The following is a 22,933-nucleotide window of genomic DNA, read 5'->3' on the forward strand; positions in this document are numbered from 1 at the left end:
GTAAGAAAGCCTATTAACAAGCTTTGAACTTAAAATCACATTTACAATAATGTGCCATCAACAGTTTTATAAGCTAATTAGAAAAAGATTAATTAATGACTGGCTGCTAATAAAATGGCAATCATGAAGAAAGAAACCAAGGGTGCTAAGCTTCAACTACCACCAATTAAGAGCTAATTACAAACAAATTATATATGTGTTTTGCTGTGGGCTTTAATTTACTAAAATGGTTTTAATTAAAAGAGAAAACATGCTGATTAATTGAACTGCAGAAAAAAATCTACAGTATAAACTGTGCTTTGTCTGTCTCTTTAATTAGACTTGTAACATCTGAAATCTTTTTTAAGGTTAGTTAAAAGCACAGATAAACATAATTAAGACAGCGCATAAGGAATGCCCTTCGAGGTGAACAGCCAGCCAGACCCCAGAGGTTAAAGAAAGCATCCACAGTCAATGAGATGTGAAAGAGCACACCTGGAAACACAGACCGATGTCCTTCGCTAAATACCAATCTTACTTTTCTGAGACCAACACACTCCGTCTTTGAAGCTGCAGGCTTTTTATGGAATGAAAGAAATCTTTAAACTAGAGGTAAAGGAATTCGCTCACAGTCCTTCCCTCACAGGGTCAGACAACAATTACTCATGCACTGTGCTAAGCTCCTCTATATTTAACAACTAACTTGCTTGTTAGAGTTAAGGAGAATAAGGCTTTAAAAAATTAAAACTACCATTTTAAAGCCCCCTAGACTATGTGCAGACAACAAGAGGATAGCAAGGAAAAACGTCTGAATTAAAACACACTGAGAGATGACTGAAGTTAGTATCAGTCCTGGACGATCCTCAGCAGATCCCTGTTGCCCCAAGGAGAGAGCTCCCATGTCCAGTAGGAGCTGGTAGAACTGCCTGGCAGCATTCCCTGACAGGGCTTTTCCTCCCCCATGCTCTATCCTCTCTCCTACTGCCAATTCCCAGTGGAATACACCAAAAAGAAGAGGATGCTAAATTGTACTTATGACTAGAAAGAGCTGTCAATCAAGCAAAGGTCAGGACTGGAAGGCAGAACAGGATTAAGAGACAAAATATATTTTGCTGGAGTTTGCAGACATCCACACAAAATGACCATCAGTAAAACCTACCACCTGCTTTTAGAGAAAACTCATAGTGGTCAGCATTTGTCAAACATACCCCTGGATAACTGCAACAATAGGTCCCTTGCATAAATGTAAAATATTGGTTGGAATAAAGGCACATTTACTTGTGTGTGTGTGTAAAATCAATACTGTATTTTTACTGTTTCAACCCAGTCTTCAAATGCCAGAAATCACAATATCTGTAACTACAGAAAGGATGTGTCCTTCTACAGCAAGGCTGGATGTTCCAGCAATAAATTTTTATAATGGTTAACTGGAATACAGTGTTCAGCATTGTATCTGATCAAACAGTTTTGACTCAGAAACTTAGTTACTGGGTTTTTGGAAGATATTTTTTTCCCAAAAAAATATTCATGAAAACAGGAACAGGGCCATTTTGCCCTGACACTGGACAGGTAGACTGAGGTACATCCGAGGAGAATTTTTAGTTAAAGGAGTGGTGACTCAATTGAGAGTGGGCACACTGCTTTTCTACTGAGTTGGTTTGTATCTCCTCAAGCTAACAGAGGAGAGTCCTTTCTATACAATGTAAAACTCAACCCATCTGCTGCCCACTAAATTAAATACAGGCTTTAGCACTGAATTTCAAAGTACTTGTTTCTACAGGTCATTTTAGACTGGAGCGTGCCTTATGATGAAGAAAAGACAGCCGAGGATAGAGGGTGAAAGGATCACAGTGAGTGAGCAGAATGCCCTGCCAAGTCAGAGGTCAGTTCAGCCAGACATGCCCCAAACAAGAGTTTAAAGAAAGAAACTTTTTTTTTTCAAGATGGAACAGTTTCACTAGTATAACACAAATCCACAGATATGTGCCAGCTTCTCCTCAGAAACTGTGAAAGTGTGGGGTGGGCACATGGGCAGGAGGGGCCTTCTCAGAGCAGTCTGCACTGCAGTTATTCCTGAAATGACAGCCCCACTTAGGCTTACACTCGGGACTTTTAAGTCACCCTTTCCCCTCAAGCCAGCGTCCACGGACACTCAGTCATCACAAATTTGAGGGACACATTTCTGGGAAATTCTATGCTTGCTGCATCACCATGTAAGCACACCAACAGCTTAATTTTGACATACTCTCTTTGAGGGCTGTTTTCAAGCACTATTCACAGAAATGGTTCTATTAACTTCATTTTTCTCAAAATCGATGCTGCCCTACTCGCTTCACAGGCTTTTAAATGTTAAATATCAAAATGAGGTTGACCTATGGCTGGAAAGGGCTTTAAGGACTTGGGGTCTGCACCTCTGAGCAAAGGCTTTATCAGCAGGCCCCAGTCACTGCTTCCTGAGAAAAGCCAACGGTGCTGTCATTAAAAACCAATCTCCCTGAATTTCAAAAGGACACCTACACGCATACATACACTCTATTCATAAAGGCCTCTGCCCCAAACTCATACTTCTCTAAATTCCCATCTCATCCTCACAGTGACTGGCACGAAGGGGTGAACATGAGAACCTAGAGATGGAAACCATTCCTTGCCGAAGCTCTTCCTGACTGTTGACTGGCCGTTTCCTCATGGGTGCTCAAAGGATGTGCAAAGCACTGGTGTCTTTCTGAATCTTTGCCAGAATAGCAATCATGACCCAGCTGTCCTTTCAGTTATCCAGGATATAAACTACTGGTTTTTCTTTTAATCAGAATTCATTAAGTTCACAGTAAATAATTTGAATTTACCAGAACACAGGTTAACATGTGTATCAAAGTAAAAGGACAACTGAGAAAGACGTTATCTCCCCATGTGCTGAAAACAGTATGTCTAAAGCAATCTCATTTGTCATAGAGTATGACAGGAAAGGACAGATAGTGCAATAAAACGCCTAGTCAGCACAGCAAGATGAGAAGACACCAAACTTACAGTCCCAGCGTCCTGAAAGAAATCCCTTTCTGAAACCTGTCGGCAGCTCACCAGGGCTAGAGCAGAATTAACAACACACAGCTGGCATAGAATAGTACAGGAAACTCCTTCCCTACCCAGCACACCACTTAGGAAACTGCCCAGGTTCATAAGATTAGTATGGATTCAGAAAACAATCTATACTCTAATACCTCACACTTAAGCTAATTTTTAATCTTAGTTTGCCAAGTAATAAAAGTACTGTCAAGTGTGGCTGGAGGGATGGCTCAGAATTAAGAGCACTTGCTGCTCATGCAGAGGACTAGAATCCAGTTCCTAGCACCCACCTCAGGCAGCTTACAACTACTTGTAACTCCAGCTCCAAGAGATCTGACACCTCTTCCGGCCTCCTTGGGCACCTACACTCACATGTGTGCTCGTGCACAAATAAACAAACACATATATAATTAAAACTTAAATAAATCTTTTTTTTTAAGACAGTGTTTCTCTGTGTAGCCTTGGCTGTTCTGGACTCACTCTATAGAACAGGCTGGCCTTGAACCCACAGAAATCCAACTGCCTCTGCCTCTCAAGAGTGCTGGGATTACAGGCATGTACCACTGCACCCAGGTAAACAAATCTTTTTTAAAAGTAAAATCAAATATTGCTTTAAAGATCTAAAGTCATTTGGCAATCACAACAATAACTTAAAAGAAAAACAGAAAAAAAACCCAGCAACAGATGCTGAAACAGATGAAAGTGTAAAAAGGGAGCATGTATAATCTCAAACTACCTCTCCATAAGGTACTTATTCATCACAAAGGGGAAACAATTGCACAGAGGAGAAACTCAAAGGTACCACCCTCATCAGAGTAAAAAAAATCAAAAAGTGGCAAAAAGGGATAGTATGTGCCTCTGGAGAGTCTGAGAACACCCATGGTCACTGCTGAAAGCCATCATGAGGAAATACTAAACAAAACAAAACTGGCTTCTCCTCAAAAACAAGGAAAATGAAGACAGAGCAGCTATTCTAGATTAAAAGAACACTGCAACAGAGGACAATGTTAGAGAACAGGAAACACCTTTGCTAGAATGGAAATTAATGGAATAAATATAAATTTAAATAACATGTATGATTAAAACACCTTTTACAAATTTTGCAACTTTCTTTTTAATAATTTAAATTCCTTTTTGTATGCATGTGCATACCTGGGTCAGATCTCCCCTTCCACTATGTTGGTGCCAGGAATCTAAGTCAGGTCGAAATTGAACCAGCTTGTTGGCACTCTTTTTTGATTAACTTTTTTTTGTGTGTGTGTGAGGCATTCCCTGTGTGTGGTGATCAGAAGACAACTCCATAAAGTCAGTTCTCCCTTCCGACCTTCCCACAAATCCCTGTTATTGAGCTCAGGCTGCTCTGCCTGTGCAGTGAGCACCTTTACCCACTGAGGGGCCTCCCTGGCCTCAAATTGCGCAACTTCCTTAATAGCAAATAAATCAATTAACTCTGCTAAAAGGAACTCAGAACCTGCACTGAAACAGGCTTCTCTGCAAATTTCCCTGGTTTCAGGTAGCGGAACTAATAAACTATGTTCTGCCTTATCTTTTCTTCCACCACCAAGACAAAAAGCAGGGGTCTGCTGTGGCAGCTTTACAGTTGGAAGAGATCACACAACTCTTGGGTCTCCAAAAGAAGGATGGACAGAAAAGCAGAGCACCAGTTTCTATCCTGTAATCCTGAAAAGTACTATGAAGACAGACACACAACATTTCTAAAAGTAAGTAGGCAACCACACACTATAGTCCTGCTGGTTTTTCTTAGGTTGTGTCTTGGGCTTTCCAAGAACTATCCAGCAAACCCAGACCAGCATCCAAATTCAACGTGAAGCAGTCCTGGAACCTTGGAAGCCATGCACAGGGTATAATACTTCCTCAGCAGAAACACAGCTAAGCACCAGCTTCCTGAAAGGTTTCATTCCCAACCTACATGAAGCTGTCAGCAGCCTCTATCTAAATCCACTGCTTGATAAGGATGCAAGCCACTGACTGGCTATTGGTGCCCAGTGTGCTTCCCAGCCCAACAGCCTCCTGAGGCCCCACTTTTCCCCAGTCCCATCCTGATACCCTCCTGAGTCCTAGAGCCCCGGTAAACATCTACCCCTGCAGTCCTGTCCAAGCCCTCAAGCACTGCTCCTCCCCACTATCCCTCATGTTTCCATGGCCACCCCATCAAAATCTGCAGATGATGTTCACTAATTGGTATAATCTTGTTATCTCAGGAGTTAACTACAATTGTAAGAAACCAAGCCAGTACTTCTAACAATGGATGAGTTTCGAGTACCATACCACCAATACATATACCATGTTTGTTGAGGGAGCTCCTAGATTGACTTACAAGGATAGGAACAGAAGCACAGGTTGACATATACAGATCTTATTCACACTGAAGAAGCCACAGATAACCAATAGCTAACAGGAAACCCTACTGAACTTGTGGCACAATTTAACACATCTTCAAGTTCATTTTATTAAATAAACTTTATCTTTCCCTCCCAAAATAGTGATGAAATACTACTAAATCCAACAAGAGCTACACCATTAAATCAAAATATAGCACTTTTTAAAAATAAAATAGAGCAATTGTCAAACTGCAAGCATAACAAGCATTAGACGGTGGGAAGAATTGAATAGCTTGTAAGAAAATAGCAAACACAAAGAATATTTCATTAAAGCTCAGCTACAAGGCAACTGTGCCAAAGCTTTGATCGCTATGCTGAGTCACAGCATCCTCACAAATTAAAAACATCAAATACCTGGCTTGCATTTTTTCTTCTTAAATAAATTTTTCTGGGTATCTACACAAAGGAAGTTCCAACAGGAATTCACACAGATGCTAGTATACTCATGTTTACAGCAGCATGGTTCACAACAGTCAAATAGTGAGTGCAGTGTTTACCAGCAAGCAAATGCACAAACAATGGCACAAATACCCCAAATGTGACAGAGAAGCAAGTAGTCTTGAAATGGAAGAAAATCTGACATATAGTGCAACACAGTGAGTCTAAGGATGTTACGCCAAATGAAATACACCAGACACAAAAGCACAAACATAAGCCTTGCATACAGCGCCTACAGAAGCTGAATGCACAGGCAAAGTAGCATGCTGTTAAAGCAGGGTGGACGGGAAAGTGCACAGGAACAGTTTACGGAGTAGAGTTTCAGTTTTGCAAGATGAAGAGTTCTGGTCACAAGTGGTGGGAGAATCTGCACCATGGTGTGAGCATGCCTGACGTTACCCTTTTACACACTCAAAGTGGCTACAAGCATAAACTACAGTGTACCTTACCACAATAGAACAATTCACAAAATGTCAGTTTGCTTTGTTTGAAATATGGTCTCACTCTGTAATCCATGCTCGCCTTAAAGTTATAGTAATCTCCGTGCCTCAACTTCCCAGGTACTGTGATTACAAGCATGAAACACCACACCCAGATTAAAATGTCAACCTTTCATTTTTTCAAAGCCACATAATTGTCATTCATGCTATTTCTAGCCAATGCCTTTAATACCCATAGCTCTGTAATTTCTTTTCTGTTAGCCACTAACACATGCATATAAACATATACAGAAATATTTAATGTGACCAATTATTCTTAAAGACATAAAAAGGAAAATTTTGAAATCTGTAAGTATCTCAGAAGATTTTGGAAATATCCTTTAATGGTTCTTAAGGCATGTAGCCAAAAAGAAGGGCAAAAATTCACACACAAAAAAACTCACAATGACCATAAATGGTGGGTTTTTAAACAACTGATGATAGAAAAAAATATGCAACAGTACTTCCATAGAATAATCTACTGAAATAGAAGTTTCTAATTTCAGATTGGAAAAAAGAAAAAAAACAAAACAAAAGCCTCTTCATGAGTTAGAGCACTAAGAAAGAACCAACAATCTGCATGAATGAGCTATGATGCTTTTATTTGACTAAACACCAAGAGTGTTACAAGCTAAGGATAGGGAACCAAGCACTAAAATAAAAACCAGGGTACGGATTGCTCATGTTTTCAGTCTATAAAGAAAAAGGAACAGTAGAACAGGAAAGTACATGAAGTCCGAGTGGTAGGTCGATAGGACCCTAACTCCAGGAATGTGAGTCAGAAGCATCTTGTGACTTTGCAGTTGGAAATATATTAAATGTATAGTTTTAATTTTACCCTACAGACTGTGAGAATTAGCTGGAACCCCACAGGGCTGAGCAGTATGTAGAGAATCCACAGTAAGAGACTGTACGCAAAGACTAAGAAAAGAATGCAGGGTGTGACAGCTGCCCCACGAAGACAAACCAAGCTAGACACAAAGCAGACAAGGAAGGCACTATTCAAATTACACCTGAAAGACACCACCAACCTCAAAAACAAATAAAGCAAAAAACCTGCTGTAGGCCAGGGAAAAACAGGGTCAAATATCAATTATGCATAGTTTTTAGCCTAAGTTTGAGACCAGAATAAATTTAAAGCATTAAAGTCAACACAAAATCAAGAACTTCAAAATAAATAGTACAAAGAGAGAGAAGTATATGGGCAAAAAGAAAATTGGAATCAGTTTGACTTACCTCTCGAGTAGCTAGCTGGTTGCTCAGCTCTTCAGCCTTCTCAACATCCCATTCCTCCACAGCCTGGTCTATCCTCTTTTCAAGGCCTGACTAGAAAGAAAAAAACAAAAAAAGTATGGGCAGGAAAGAAAGTAAAGCACTTGCTAAACAAGACTATGGCATGGACTATAGCAAATGCCACATCCATTCAGCCCTCTCAAAAACTCTACACAGGCTTGCATCAACACCCATTTATGGATAAGACATTTCTGAAACATTCAGTGGCTATTCAAAATTTTCTCAAGCTAACAGTAAAAACAAGATGCAAATTCAGATTTTTTTTGGGGGGGGGAGGGTTAGAACCAGGGATTGCTATTCTCTAAAGACAGCAATGGTTCAAGATTATGGAGTGCTCACCACAAGAAGAACCTGGGCTGTTCTACTAAAGTTGTTACTTGCATCCTTTCAGCTCCATGAACTATTAGCTTGTTTGCAAAGATTACTCAACATGGCTGACATCGGTCAGTAAGTTATAAAGCCATTCCCACATCCAGGTTTGCACAAGTCTGAATTCTTAACCATGACCCACTCCCACAGTTCAACACTTTCACTCAAAGCATTACACCAACTTCAATTAGAGCTTTTATGCTGACTACTATCCAGAAAAGAAAGCAACAAATAACAATCATATTGTCTTCCCATGGAAATGTTTGAATTTACTAAATTTACTAAAAATTTACTAAAAATACTTCAAGAAATCAAAATTTTAACTGTCATAGAATTACCAAACTAGGTAGGGCTCATCATATACTTATCAAAAGACAGCCTGATATAACCAACATCTTTCTTAGAATAGTCACTATAGAACATAAAAGTTTCAAGTAGTCTAATATGTGCTTCTTAGAGTACAATCTTATTCTAACAACTGTCTCCTATTTCATAATTTCAACACAATAAATCTTGGACCTCACATAAACTTCCTTCTAATATAACGGCAAAAGTGCTAAGAAAATCTCTTCCACCAGTATACCGCTTAACCACAGCCATCAATGAAGACAGATTTTGTTCCTGTACTGTTGTTGAAATGAAGACTTTAAAAACTGCAACATAACCAACCTAAAAACACTGGACGCAGAGGCCAGTGAGCACCTCACTTGATATCTGGCATAAGAAAAGACTTCTTGATCACAGCCCATCTAAGGAGAGCTCATCTAGGGTAGTCAACTAACTTCCCAAAGTAACTGAAGACCTTCATTCAACTAACTGCCTTTCATTACCGCTGACTTCTTATCTTTACATCTGCAGAATACTTCTCAAGCTAGTGCAAATACTATGGCATACTCTTTCCCAATTCTTCTCGTTTTCAGGAGGCACTACTATCTATTCTAAGCCACTCCAACTGACTTCCATGTACCAGCTCTTACCTGCCAATCGTGCAATCTACAAACTGTTTATCTGGGCTCATGTGAAACTAAGCTAAGGATCTTGCACCACAATGCAGATCAACTCTCTGGCTAACAGGTTTCCTCAGCCTCATCTTTAGCAGTGCTATACTTCCTAATCTCTGGCCACATGTGGCTCTGCCATACTTCCCTTAAAAAGAAAAAAATCTTTCCCATCTTTTCAGGCTTTCCTCAAATGTTACCCTCCCTGTTGCTATAGCTATTGACCTTGCCACCTTTCCTTCACATCCCACACCAAGATTGCTCTCCTGTCTACATATTAAACTTTGTATCTCCTTTCAGGATCTGTCCCTGTAACACACTGTCTCTCTCCTCTCTTGAGTTTTCTGCTCACTAAAGGCAAACTCCATGTACAGTAACTAAGCTGACGGCGTACCCAAGCCCCGACCCATCCCTTCTGCACAAGAGGCGCCTACTGAGAGCCGCAGTGCAGTAGCCCATGCCTGCACTGACCCCGAAGGAAGCCGCCGATCCCAGCAGCCTGTGAAGAGCCCCAGACAATAACACTGAGGTGATAATGCCCGTAAGTCAAAAAGGGGTCACACACTGTCATCTTTATCTAGACACATTTATCTGCAGCAAATAAAGACTGTATTTCTTGGGGATGGACCCACGGCTCAGCAGTTAAGAACACTTGCTGTACTTGCAGTGGGCCCAAGTTCTCAGCACCAAGGTCGGGTGACTCACAACCACCTGGAACTTAAGATTCAGAGGATCTAACACTTCTTCTGGCCTCTGTATTTCTCCAGGGCTCAAGGGTATCTTTATATTGGGCTCTCAGTGTAGTATAATTAGAAGTTTATAGTCTCCATATAGAACTTCATATTTAATCTATAATGGAATGAAGTTTTTATTTACAAAATGCTAATACAATAGCATTTACTCCCTTTGTAGAATAAGAGAGTTCCTCAAATGCCTGAGACAGATGAAGTAAGCATTAATATCAAATTCAATTTTCTTGTAGTCTAAGGAAGCCAGATACCTCAACTCAGTGTTTACTGAAGCAATCAGACTAGCTTCACTCTTTCACCTTAGTTACCTGTCCACTAATCCTCTCTTAAGACTGCCACCAGCGCAGGCTCTAAGATCAACAATCAATAAATGGGTCTTCATGAAACTGAAAAGCTTCTACAAAGCAAAGGACACTGTCATCAGAACAAAATTACAGCCTACAGACTGGGAAAGGATCTTCACCAACCCTGACAGAGGGCTGATATCCAGAATATAGAGAACTCAAGATATTAGACACCAACAAATCAAGTAATCCAATTAAAAAATGGGGTACAGAGCCAAACTGAGAATTCTCAACAGAAGAATATCAAATGGCAGAGAAACACCTCGAGAAATGCTCAACATCCTTAGTCATCAGGGAAATGCACATCAAAATGGCCCTAAGATTTCACCTTATTCCCATCAGAATGGCTAAGATCAAAAACTCAAATGACAACACATGCTGGAGAAAATGTGGAGAAAGGGGAACCCTCCTCATTGCTGGTGGGAATGTAAACTGTACAACCACTTTGGAAATCAATCTTGTGCTTTCTCAGACAATTAGGAATAGTGCTTCCTCAAGATCCAGCTATACCAGTCCTAGGCATATATCCAAAATATGCTCAAGTACACAAGGACATTGGCTCAACCATGTTCGTAGAGTCTCTAAACTTTTATGGCTATAGTTCTCTCACTGAAATCAAGTAAATATAAAGCCACGCTCTTGGTGAAGTTATGATTAGGGTCAAGAAAATACATGTGAACTACATAGCCAATATTTCAAACACAGCAACCATCCAAGAAATGATTAGTTGTTGCCCTTATCTATAACATAAGATGACTTTCCAGTGAGGTTGCAGACCTTGCTATGCTTCTCCAGGGCCTCAGAGCCAAGTCTCAAGAAGTCAACTCTGGGTTAGTAAAGTGTCTCATCAAACAGGATTTAAGATTCCAAGCTTTTTTAGACTTTCAGGAAGACCCCAAGTAGTTTATGATTTACACAGGGCCTTCCACACCAGAAGACACATGGGAGCTGCAGGGTACTGCTCACAGTTGCAGTGCCTTGGTGTACTCTTGACATTTCTTACTTGAATGAGAATTAAACATAAAATATATCTCAGAGAACAGGTATGTTTAGGAATGACGATTTAGCCACACGTGGTAATTTTACCTAAGAGAACTGTGTAAAAGGGTCCTGTAAGACGAGAGCTGGCCTCTTATCAATAAAGCTGTCCTGCAGATGTCAAGGTGGCAGGACAACAACTGTGTCCAGGCCTTCATGAGCACTTACTGTCAGGAACTCACCCCACACATGCACACAGGGCAATTCCTTTAATATGTGACTGAAGCTCTTTATGTCCAACGGCATCACAACATATTTTTACATTAATCTCACTGCTAAATGTTTATCTGGATAATATATCCAATCTTAACACCTATTGAATTACCTATTGAAAACTGCTTAATTATGACTGAACTTATTTCTCCATAAAGAGAAAGGAGCAACATTTAAATACAAACATAAGTTATATACTAACAAGTTATATGTGACGATTTTGTTATTTTTATATATAAATCATACAAAATTTAGGTTAGTTAAAAACTAAACTTACTAGTTTAGAAAATTTCAGATTAGGAACCAAATGAGTTCCTAAAGTCTTATATCTTACCTGCTATTTATTTTGTAAGGCAAGTAATACTTCATAATACTTCATCTATCCTGTGAGGCTAACACTGGCCCTCCCTGCAGTGATCATCATGGGAATCCTAAGAAAACACCATGACTGATACCAGGAGACTTCGTCGTACCCACACAAAGTTTTTTGCAACCCTGCCCCCATCTCCCAATGCACTCAAGGCAGTCAGGTTTTGATCTGAGCTGTGTACTAGAGTTCCACACAAAGGTGGAAATAAAAAAAGAAAAACACACAAAAAAAAGAAAACATTTGAAAAAGCTAATCTAAATAACAGCAGTCTCCTCTCACAAACTACTATAGACAAACATCAAAGAGCAATTCTAAATATAAAACTTTTTAAAAGTACCTGTCGTTTTCATACCAAGTGTCCATTTGACACGCCCAGGACTTCCTCAATGACAGCTGCTAACTAATAACACTGAATCAACTACGGAATACTTGAGACATTCACAGGGAAATTAATGAGTAAAATTGATTCTACGAAATTCCCACACACATTTAAAATAACTGTTTCAATTATAAACTTACTGATACTCCTTATAGCTGTACTTCACTCAAAGAACACTTTAATGCAGCCATGACTATTAGGAAGACTATATTAAAAACACAGGCCTCTCTGCACTGTCTGGCAGGCGACAGCAGGGTTACAGTGCACACGCTGGGCTGAGCAGCAGTTTTGGCAGGACTCCAAGGAGGGTGGTGGATGATAGACAGGAAATTAAGAAGTTTTGTCTTGCTTTACTGTTCTTGAGGGTTGAGTGAAAAGAAAATAAAAAGACTTTCTGGTAACAGATCAGCCTCTGCTCCAGAGAATAAAATGCTAGACTGGAAATCCATATTTTGTTTACACTGCACCACGTGTCTGCGTAGTCCTCACCAGTTTCCTAACTATCTATTGGACTTACATTTATTCATAGCTTTTCTCGTAGTGTCTCCAGGGTGGACATTTTTGCCTTTACCCTTTTTAAAGTTTATTTACTTTGCTGGACTCACAGTAGAAACCTCGGCAGTACAGCAAAAGAAGCACCATGTAAAAACCATGACCCCGACTTAAAGAGTGAGTGCAGGAGGCTGGCATGCAATTACACTCAACTCCCAAGAGAAGCTGAAGTAATTCAGCTGCACTAAATCCTTCCTTTCCTTTTATGCTTGCATTTACTTGTATTATAGTAAACACTGGCAAGATATAAGCCTGGCTAACAGCAGTGTCCCTCGTTAGAAGACCTGTAACTTTCTTCGCTAGGCATCATTTATACAGAGGAATAGCTGCAGAAAAAGGGCCCAAAACTTGGATGCACATGTAATTACAGTCAGAATCAAAGCAATTTCTCTTAATCAGGGTTCACACTATTAACTGCTGTTTTGACTTGTCTAGAATACATATAATGCATGTGAGATAAAATACTAGGTGTTAAGATGGAATTCTTCAAATGATACTATGAAGAATCCTTGTAACTCCACAAACTCTAAATTCTACATGAGTAAGAGTTAGTTTTATCTAGACAGTATTCAGATTATACAACTTCACAAGTAGGGTAAAAACAGAATTCTAATAGGTTGTGAAAAGTTATCCTCTAAATCTCTGCCTTTTTGGTTACAAAGTTCATTTCACGGTGCTAATGTCTCTTATCAATTAGATACTCTGAAGTCAATACCATTATAATAAATACTGCAAATAACTGAAAATCAAAGGTCATTTAAGTCACACATTTAAAAAATAGTTGAACAAATACTTAATCATTCACACTCTGAAGGATCTAGTCCAGTGGTTCCCAATCTTCCTAATGCTGTGACCCTTTAATATAGTTCCTCATGTTGGAGTGACCCCAACCACATTATTTTTGCTGCTACTTCATTACTGCAATTTTGTTGCTGTTATGAACTGTAATATAAATAGCTGTTTTTTTCTGATGGTCTTAGGTGACCCGTTTTGAAAGGGTCATTTGACCCTAAAGGGGGTTTTGACCCACAGGTTGAGAACCACGAATCTAGTCAGTGGCTGGGACTCCCTTGACCCAGGGCAGCCAACAAGGTCTTCTCCCTGCTTCAGGGCAGATTTGGCAGTCAGGAACAGCTTAAGTTAAAGTCACATGACCTTCTCCCAGCACACATAAATCACAAGGGTCAGCAGCATGACAAAAACATGTTCAGAAATGCATTACCCTTCCACAGTGAGCCCAGGGAACTTCAGCATAGTGTCTTAAAACTCAGATTGTACTTGGAATAGTCTTTGTAGAAAATGTATTATTTCTGTATCTGCTTAATGGTTTTTGCTCAGCAGTAGGAGCTTTAGAAAATGAACTCAGTGCCAAGTACCTAGTTATTAGTATTATAGGGAGTATTTTGGAATTACGAATTTCTTGCAAAACTGGAGGAGAAAAGCCACATTAAGTATGCTTTGACTGTAATCTTAGTTACTCATAGGTTGAATTAGGACAACCACCCAATTAAGATCAGACTTCAATACTAGCCTGGGCAATATAACAAGACATTATCTCAAACAGAATAAAACTCCAAACACATCAGAAACCCTGCTGCTGAGGTCCCAGTCTGCCATTACCAGAAAACCCTGAGCTCAGTGTAAAACGAATGATTCACTTTGCCAGTAAGGATCCCTCTTGTCTGCCACAGGGGATCCTGGACCCCACACCCTATACCTGAAGAAAGTCACATCATCCTTAGGAAAATTACAGGCCCAGCTGCCTTTCTCCGGATAGAACCTGTTCAGCAAATACCTGGGATTCCTGGAATGCCTCTCCATGTTAATAAGGCATCTCGGTGCCTTAGCCCGCAAGCCAATCACCTTCACCCACCCTGGGTTTCCCCGCCCCCTCCCCAAAGTTCTATATAACCCTGTTGACCCAGGGAAAAACTGATCTGCCTTCCCACAGCTGATCCCAGAAGGTCACTTCCATTCATGCTCATGGACCACCGAAGCCCTAGATCATCACTTCTGCTCCCTTTTTCCTAGGGACCAGTGGCTAATGACCCTAGAAATGTGGGAGAGCCACACTCTCTAGAGATTAAAAACTACAATTACACACCTCAAGCTCAGACCCTTTTCTGAGCTCCCCACCTCATTACTGCAACAGTGAACATTATTCACTGTTCTTGTGTTCTGATGAACACTCCTGCATGAAAGTAAATTCTGAATAGAGTCTATGCCAAATCTTTTCTCCTCCTAACTTTACTCAAGTTTCTAACTAGCATTACTGGACACGTCATCACTTGAGGAAAAACCTGACAAACAATTCAAAGATAAATGCTTTCAATTTTACTTTCACATTAAAACCTCAAAGCATCCACTCTTCTCCATCTTCAACACCATTCTCATTCAACACACCATTATCATGGTCTGCTATGTTCTCACTGACTTTCACATCATCATCTATCTATTCTCCACCTAAAAGTCAGGGAATCTTTAAAACATATGTTAGATCATGTCACTCTCTTAAATGCCAAGTACACTGTAAATACAGACCATTTCCTAAGTCTCTGAGGTCACACCCATTTTTGGCAGTTACACAAGAGTAGCTTGAGTCTTGAGCTACCCCCTCCTCCTGACTGACTCCATTCTAGCCAACCTAACCTTCTTACTAAACAACAAAAAGGTTTCACATTAACCCTTCCTGTAGTGTCTTCACCTATGTTTCGGTAGCCTCTGAACAATCATTATTTATGTAAAAGGCCCGTCACCACTCTTCAAGTCTCAGTGAGATGGCCTCTTACAGGAATGGCTTTCTTTCATCACCCAAGGCAAAAAGAGGCTCTCATGATAATATTTTCACAACTTATTCTTCTAAATAAACCTTTTTGGTACACAATAGGTCATTTTAAGTTGCTTTCGATATGCATTAATGAACTAGCATCTTGGGCAAACCTAATCAAAAATAAGTCCAGTTAGCTAAGATGGAATAATATAATAAATATTGTAAGAAGGTTCTTACCTTCTCAACTTTTTTCTGTTTAACCGGGGGTTCAAATCTATCATTGGCTCCAAAATATTGAGTAAGCTCCTTCCACTGGGTTTCACTTGAGGACTGCTCACTGCAAGAAGATAAATTAAGTCTGTGTACACAAATTATGCCTATTTTTACCTTGACTATTTTTAAATGGTTGCAATAATTACACCTCAATGATCACTTGTCATGTCTGATCATCACCAAAGATAAGTACTGCAGCAATCTAGAAAGTTCTACAACACAGCTGAATAGTTACCATTTTAAGTTCTACCTACCTCTGAGATTCCTTTTCATTCTTCAATTTGCCTAAAAGGAATTTAAAGTGCAAATACTTAATTATACAGCTGTTATTTTAAAATCATGTTTTAAAAAATTAAACCAATCAACTTAAGAGTTAGCACAACTAACAACCTAAATTTAAAAATAAACACCTTTTTTGGAGCGTTTTCTTTTTTTCTGTCTGAATCTTGATGTTGAATTTTTCTGTTCAGAATTTTTTTTATGCAATTCTTGAAATTTCTATGTAAAAAGAACAAAAAAGTATGTGTGTGTGCTGAAGATAAACATACATTTTAAAAATGAACAGATGTGTTAAAAAAAATCTTTATGTTCTGCCATTTGTAAAGACACCAACTAAGGAATACTGCTCTGAGATACTCCAAGCCTCACAACTCTCAGTTGAACTGGGATAGTCATTAGTTTTGATATAAGCTGTTTGATAATAGAGAATGAAGCTCATTGACTCATATAATTAAAGGAAGAAATAAAGAAATTAACTCATTTGTCATGTTAGGTAAAGTAGCTGATCCTATGGAGGCTTCACTTCTTCTACTTATATAAAATACAACTAGAATCCAAGTATTCAGGTGACCCAAAGAGCACTGGAAGTGTTCTGGGGGGCTCTTTGTCTGCTGTATCCCTACATACTCTGCACAGCACAGAGGAGCGCATGCACACTTTCCTAACAACACACAGGAAACCTACATTCCACATGTTTAGGGGAATTCCAGAAGGACATTTGTCATATGCATTTGTGTCAGTCTCTGTTTCAGCTTTTGACTTGCATGCTGGGAAGTCTGACATTTTTGGCTTCCTACTGCTGTCAGTCTTTCCATCTTCCTGTAAGTTAAGTTCTGAAAGTTCTGGGTTCTCTAGTATGGCTTCATCTTCAGAATTTGATTCAACATCGCTTTCATTTAGCCCAGGAGGTAACAGCCCACTCCACATCTTTTCTTCTAGAAGGAGAAAGGGAAAGATGAATTCAAACTCAAATAGGAGCCATGGAAACTATTTTAAAACCACTAACAGATACAGAGACCAATGTCTACCAATGATCTAAGAACAGCCAATTTCAACTTTAAAACCTAAAACAGGATGAACCACCCATATAAAAGAGCTAAAATCAGTTGTGTTAAGCTGGAAAAAAAAATACAAGTTTAAAAGTAGTTAAATTTGCTACAACCAATCCCTATAGATAAAACGGAATCTTGATTCTCTAAAGTGTGGATTATTCTGCCTAAATGAAACTCAGTAAAGCACTCATGGCTAAAGAAAGTGAAACACTTAACAATATACTCTGTAAGAATTCAAAACTGAATGTACTGTTTAAATGTTATTTTGTTTTGTTCTTTTACTAAGTCAGGGCCTACTCTGGAGGCCAGGCTGGCCCTGAATTCCTGAATATCCTCCTACTTCTGCCTCCTAAGTGCTGCAGTCATACTCATGAAGTATACAGCCAGAAGGCTTAAATTAACACAATTCATGTTGTACCCTTTAAAGAAGACAAAGGTGGGCACGACATCTGCACCGAAGCACATGTAACTTTCAAAAGGCTTATTGCTGAAGAAGCAGGAAAACAGTTAAAGAAAACACCTTTTTACATCCTTTTAAAGGATATAGTAGCATGTGCCTGGAAGATGGCTCCGCAAGTAAAAGCCCTAGCCACCAAAGCTGATGTCCTGACTCCCATTCACACGTGGTAGGTACAAAATAATTCCTGCAAGATACCCTCTGACCTCCACCTGTGTGGTATGGCACACACACCCACATGTGAAAGTAAAAAAAAAAAAAAATTAGTAATAAATAAAGTGTGGGGCAGAAAAGAAACACTAGTTTTAAATCTTACAATTTGCTAAACTAAACCAAATGAAATGGAAATCTAAAATTTGACAAGCACACAGCCTTCCTCAGTACCAGTACTGTGTATCTGGGAAACAAGCAGCTCAGCACAGTATTTGGCATTATCGGTATTGCCCAATGGTATCATCATAAAGATTCATGAAAACGAATGGCTTTTAGCACTAGTGTAATCATGTACAAGGATTATGAAAGTTTCATTGCTCTCCATTGGGCAGCCTGTTCTTTCACACAGCTGAGCCCAGAACAGTTCATCTCTTAAGGTCCATGATCAGTCAGAAGAACATAGAGCAGAATGCCATCTCGCTGAGTCTGCATTCTCTTTAGGTCACAGGAATCAGGGATCTCTGTATTACTCTGCATTATAGATTTCTGCTTCCTTTTAAGGCCTTCCTCTCAAATAAAAATAAGCAGTGCTTATTTTTGTGTTTTAGTTCTGAAACAGTCCCTTGGCTTTTTAAGAGGACTCAACTAGACTCCTGACTACAGCTGCACCAGAGGCAAAGAAAATCTTGCAATAATCTTGATCCTTGGTTTCTTTATCTGCAGCACAGGATAATTACACTGCATAGTGTGAGGATTAAATGAGATACAGCAACCAACAGCATTCAAGGGTTTCTACAAGCTCAGGTAATGTTTGGTGTTGATTTTTTTTTTTTTTAATAAATTTTGAACTGTGCATCAGAAAACAAAAGTTCACTGGTTCTTGCTATTATTTCTGTGGCCATGAAATGCATTTTTATCGCTCCTAATACAAAGAGAAGGACCAATAAGGTAGCTTTGAAGTTCTTAGTATTTGTAATGTTTCATCATCAACTGATACTAATCACGCCCCTCCCTATCTCCACAGTCTGACATGAAGCTTCCATAAATAAACCTGGTTTATTTATAGACTACCAATTAATGGAACTCAAAAGTAATGTTCCTTATTTAAAAGGTATTCTCTAACATTGGTGTCTAATTTTCTATTCAGAATTTATGGTCAACAAAATAGAGACCCCAAATTATGTGTTTGGCCTTATAAAACCCACCTCAACCCCTAAACATGGTCTGTAGATTTTAAAAGCTGAAATAAGAAACTCTTGAGATGTTCTGTAAAATATACAAGGAAAAGAGTAGTAAGAGCATCCAAAACATCTTTAGGTTCATTATCCACTTGAGGATTTTTAAGCTGTAACAGACATTTTAAAAGCATGCTTGGAGCCTATTACAGAAAGTACTGCCATGGCAATTCTCACTGCATGCTAGAACCTCTCCAAAAGCTTGGAACCAGAAGTGCACAAAACAGGAGAGAACCAAAACCAATGAACAATGTTTAGACCACGGCAAGGAAACGTCAGTCAGTCTGGACCTTCCATAATGTGCCACCATAAGCAGACCTGCTTTCCTATGTCTGGAGTTTTACAATCGACATTCTAGGCACTCAGACGTGCTTCCCAGAGAGAACAGTCTCAGTTACCCTACAGAAGGTATGTTTTTCCTCATCAGTTTTCAGGCAGCTATCCAGTTTTCATGGCTTTTTGAAGTTTCTCAAAATTACTTCTATTTACTGCTGATATGACATCTAAAACTGTCCTTAATATGGTATTTTCCTGGCTTGACAGTTTCTTAAAATGTACCTAAAGAAGAAAAGTTAAAAGAACCTCCAAATCCATACTACAAAATTCAAGTAAGGTATTTTTTTAACTCAGTCACAAGTCAGTTTCCTGTGATATTGGTGGTGGGGGGAGGTAGCACAAAACAAAAAGAAAACTTAAAAACAGATATAAGGAAGATTAAGGTCTCTGCTGATAAATTGCTGGTAACGAGCCTGCAAAATGGAGCCATCCAGCCAAGAGGCAGCTCAGCTGTAAACTAGCCAATCTGCAGAGGCTGCTTAGTGATCTCAGCTCCTATTTGAAGACACTGTCTTTCTATTCCTAGCAGATGTGTGCCATTCAAATGCTTTCCAATTGGCACCATGTCTGGCCTCCTACTACTCCTGTCTGGGCTTCTCTGAAAGGGTGATTTTTTTTTAAGTGTTTCTTTCACTCCTATCAAGGTATATGTCTTTATTTTAAGGCAGAAAATCCTAAATTAGTCTCTAAGAAAATTCACTGGAATACCATACAAACAGAAACTCAATTCATGTATGCAGATTATAGCCAGGCCCATAGCACAGGCAATGAATTTGATCTGTGAGCTTTCGGTTTTTAGCCTGTGCCCCAGCAACAACTTAATTACAGCACCCTCGAGGAAGATGAACTGAGCCACAGCCCCTTTTCTCTGGAGACTAACAAACACCTTCTTCATTGCACACACTCATCAGCACTGCACTTGCGACTAACTCCATCCCACACTATGCTGTGTACAACATAGGACACTCATCAGTTCTGGGCAGACGTCATCTGCTATCAACTGAATGTATTTATGCACTGTTCTAAGTCCAAATAAAGAGGTTTTCTTACTAAGCACACTTTGACAGAAAACAGATGCATTTAAAACAAAGAGGTTCGGCACCAAGTAATCTAAGGTTCTGTTTTTTACAAAGTTTCATAATGAAGCACTGGAAGTTCATGAAGCTAATAACCAGTATTTTTTTAAGGTAATCATTTCCCCCCCTCACAGAACAGTATCATCTACCTTCAGGTGAGAAAACCTATGTCCAGGGTGGCAGTATCTTCACCGGTTACCAGAGAAGCTGACTATACACCACATTTAAAAGAAAATAAAAAGGTTTAGTAAATACCAGCTCTCAAAATACAGAAACCATAGACAGAGATACCAAATCTCAATAACAAAAGCTCTAATTTGTATGGAGACCACTAGTTATAGGGACAAAAACAGTCTTGAAACTCAGATCTGACTTCCAACCCATAGCTGACCATTATATGGGCCTGGGTCTCCATTCCTGCTGAGCTTTAAAATGAAGATATGATCAGTTACCACTCAGATGCCTCATGCCTTTAACATTTAATGATTTTCATAGTGTCAGTATCCCAAATGGTCAGAGCGGCCTCACCCTTTGGTGGTTAATGTTCTATTCTCTCTCAACCACATAGTCTTGTTTAAAGCCAAGTAAATGCAGTTTCTCTCTTCTACCTCACAAGATGACCAGTTTTTGCAGGCTCTTCAGCCCACTGAAAAAGGGCAGGAAATTCAACAAAAGACACAAAAGCAGCAGATAAACAAAGCAGGTCATGTTGCACATGGCACACAACCAAGAAGCAGGCATTAACCCTCACCACAACACTAACTAGAAATTAACATCAACCCTTTTTACAACTTGCCTAAATCATTGTGATGCACTTATTTTACAAAAGCGGGGCCTGATGGCTTTAAATTGCAAACTTTTAGAGGGCAAAGTTGGTGATGCATTCTTGGAGACAAAAGATTAGAGAGAGGGGCCAACACAATGATTCTCCGCTGTAATTATAGGATTGCAAAATTTTACTAATAATTTTTCTGCGCGTTTTGCATATGAAAAACCCGTAAGATATTACACTAAGTAACATACTGAGAGTCACATTAGAGATCTGAGAAATGTAACTGCAACTGCCTACAAGCAATACTCAAAGGATAAAAATCAGCGCATCTAAATGCATAAGCTTTTCCTGTCTCTACTATGCCATAATTTAAACTGCATTTAAGTTACTGTCTTAGTCACATTATTTTTATTCAATTTTTAAAACTGCAGACATCTAAATTTAATCTTATTTGCAAAGTAGCTATAATCGCCATCCTGTAACCTATAAAAGCATAATAAAATACTTAATTAGTTCCTAAACCTTGGAATGAGTTAACTAACGTACTTTTAGTCTTGAGATATCAACATTCACCTAAATGTCTTATTTATTGTTAGAAAATGTATTCCTTTTCCCTCAAAACTGCACAGAAAACACAAGACCCGAGTTCGGATTTACTTGAAATAAACTATTTACTTAGCAAAATTTCTTTTTCTTCATTTGCAAGAGTGGATGAGTTTGAATTAAGACGTTTGTTTACAGCCAAGGCCTGGAAACCACTCCCCGCCTCCCCAGACCTGTCTACCGGTATGGAAAGATTTACACGCTATGCAATCCACGCCACTGTGCAAATACTTACAAAGTTCAAGACTGCGAGAGGGTGGCTCTGAAGAGGCACCTTTCCCCGCTCAGCGGGACAGTTCCCGCGGGGTGCGCGCCCGCGCCACCTTCAACTCTCCGGCCGCGGCCGCATTCCCTCCCGGACGCCCGACGCGACGGTCCAGCTCGCCCTCATCAGCCGGGTGCTTTCCCGGACGCGGCCGGCGCGCCCATGAGGCTGCCTCTGCGCTCGAGGCTGCCCGCGCCCTCACTCGGCCTGGCATGGGACGCTGACCTCCTCTCGCTCCCCCGCGACGGCCCCGCGCAGCCGAGCCAGGCCGCCCGCGCGCAGCGCTTTCCCAGCCCGCCCCGGCGTCCTCACGGCTCCGCCGTGGGGGACCGGCCGCCCAGCCTCCTCCGCTGCCCTCACTGCCTCGGAACCCGAACCCGACAGGCTCGCCACGAAGCCTGCCGCTGCATTGCGCGGCGCGAAGCCGAACTTACCGAGCAGGAAGCAGCGGCTCGGCGGCCATCTTAGCATCCTGCCAACATTGTGCCTTCTCATTGGCTGCAGCGGCTTAGCCAATAGACTGCGACCGTGCTAGCTCTGGGGTCGCCAAGGCAACAGCCTGGCTTCCTTGCACGCTTCCGTCTGCGCGTTAAGGCTGGGTTTTTTTGTTGTTGTTGTTTGGGGTTTATTGTTGTTGTTATTAGCTTTGTTTTGTTTTGTTTTTCCCTTCCCTTTTCTCACTGTCTTTCTCTTTAGACCCAGGGATTAAAAAATTAAAAAAAAAAAGAAAACCTTTGTTCTTTCCTCACTCCTTGCCTGACCTTGCTCCTGGCTGAGGAAAGTGCTGACTTCGACGCTCATCTGAGTTCGCTCAAAGGAGAATTGTGGATGATCTTTTCGGGAATTGTTTTCCTTCCTCGTGCCCCCCCCCCACACACACACACCCCTCGCCCACCTCTTTTTCTTTCTTTGTGAGTATATTTGAGTGCCTCAGACCTTATGCAGTTCTCAATACGATTCCTGTTCTCCAGGCACTTGCCATCATCTCCGAATCCAGCT

At 40.2% G+C, this 22,933-nt stretch overlaps 1 protein-coding gene across 5 annotated transcripts in view; it reads right to left on the reverse strand.

The window, feature by feature from the left end:
* Positions 1 to 22,446, reverse strand: part of Fam204a (family with sequence similarity 204 member A) — a 29,734-nt gene extending 7,288 nt beyond the window's left edge. Inside the window, exons 1-7 of one of the 5 annotated variants that reach the window (XM_021633281.2) lie at positions 22,369 to 22,415; positions 20,444 to 20,505; positions 16,670 to 16,920; positions 16,117 to 16,204; positions 15,961 to 15,991; positions 15,671 to 15,770; positions 7,595 to 7,684 (exon numbers count right to left, since the gene is read on the reverse strand). In XM_021633281.2, coding sequence (XP_021488956.1) covers positions 7,595 to 7,684; positions 15,671 to 15,770; positions 15,961 to 15,991; positions 16,117 to 16,204; positions 16,670 to 16,912 — 552 coding nt within the window. In that variant the 5' untranslated portion in view covers positions 16,913 to 16,920; positions 20,444 to 20,505; positions 22,369 to 22,415. Of the gene's footprint in view, positions 1 to 7,594; positions 7,685 to 15,670; positions 15,771 to 15,960; positions 15,992 to 16,116; positions 16,205 to 16,669; positions 16,921 to 20,443; positions 20,506 to 21,904; positions 22,326 to 22,368 lie in introns of those variants that run through there. The other 4 variants (XM_060391797.1, XM_021633280.2, XM_021633282.2 and 1 more) reach the window with 4 other exon arrangements.
* Positions 22,447 to 22,933: the final 487 nt, after the last annotated feature.

This window comes from Meriones unguiculatus, chromosome 1 (assembly GCF_030254825.1).
Source record: "Meriones unguiculatus strain TT.TT164.6M chromosome 1, Bangor_MerUng_6.1, whole genome shotgun sequence".
Taxonomy (NCBI): domain Eukaryota; kingdom Metazoa; phylum Chordata; class Mammalia; order Rodentia; family Muridae; genus Meriones; species Meriones unguiculatus.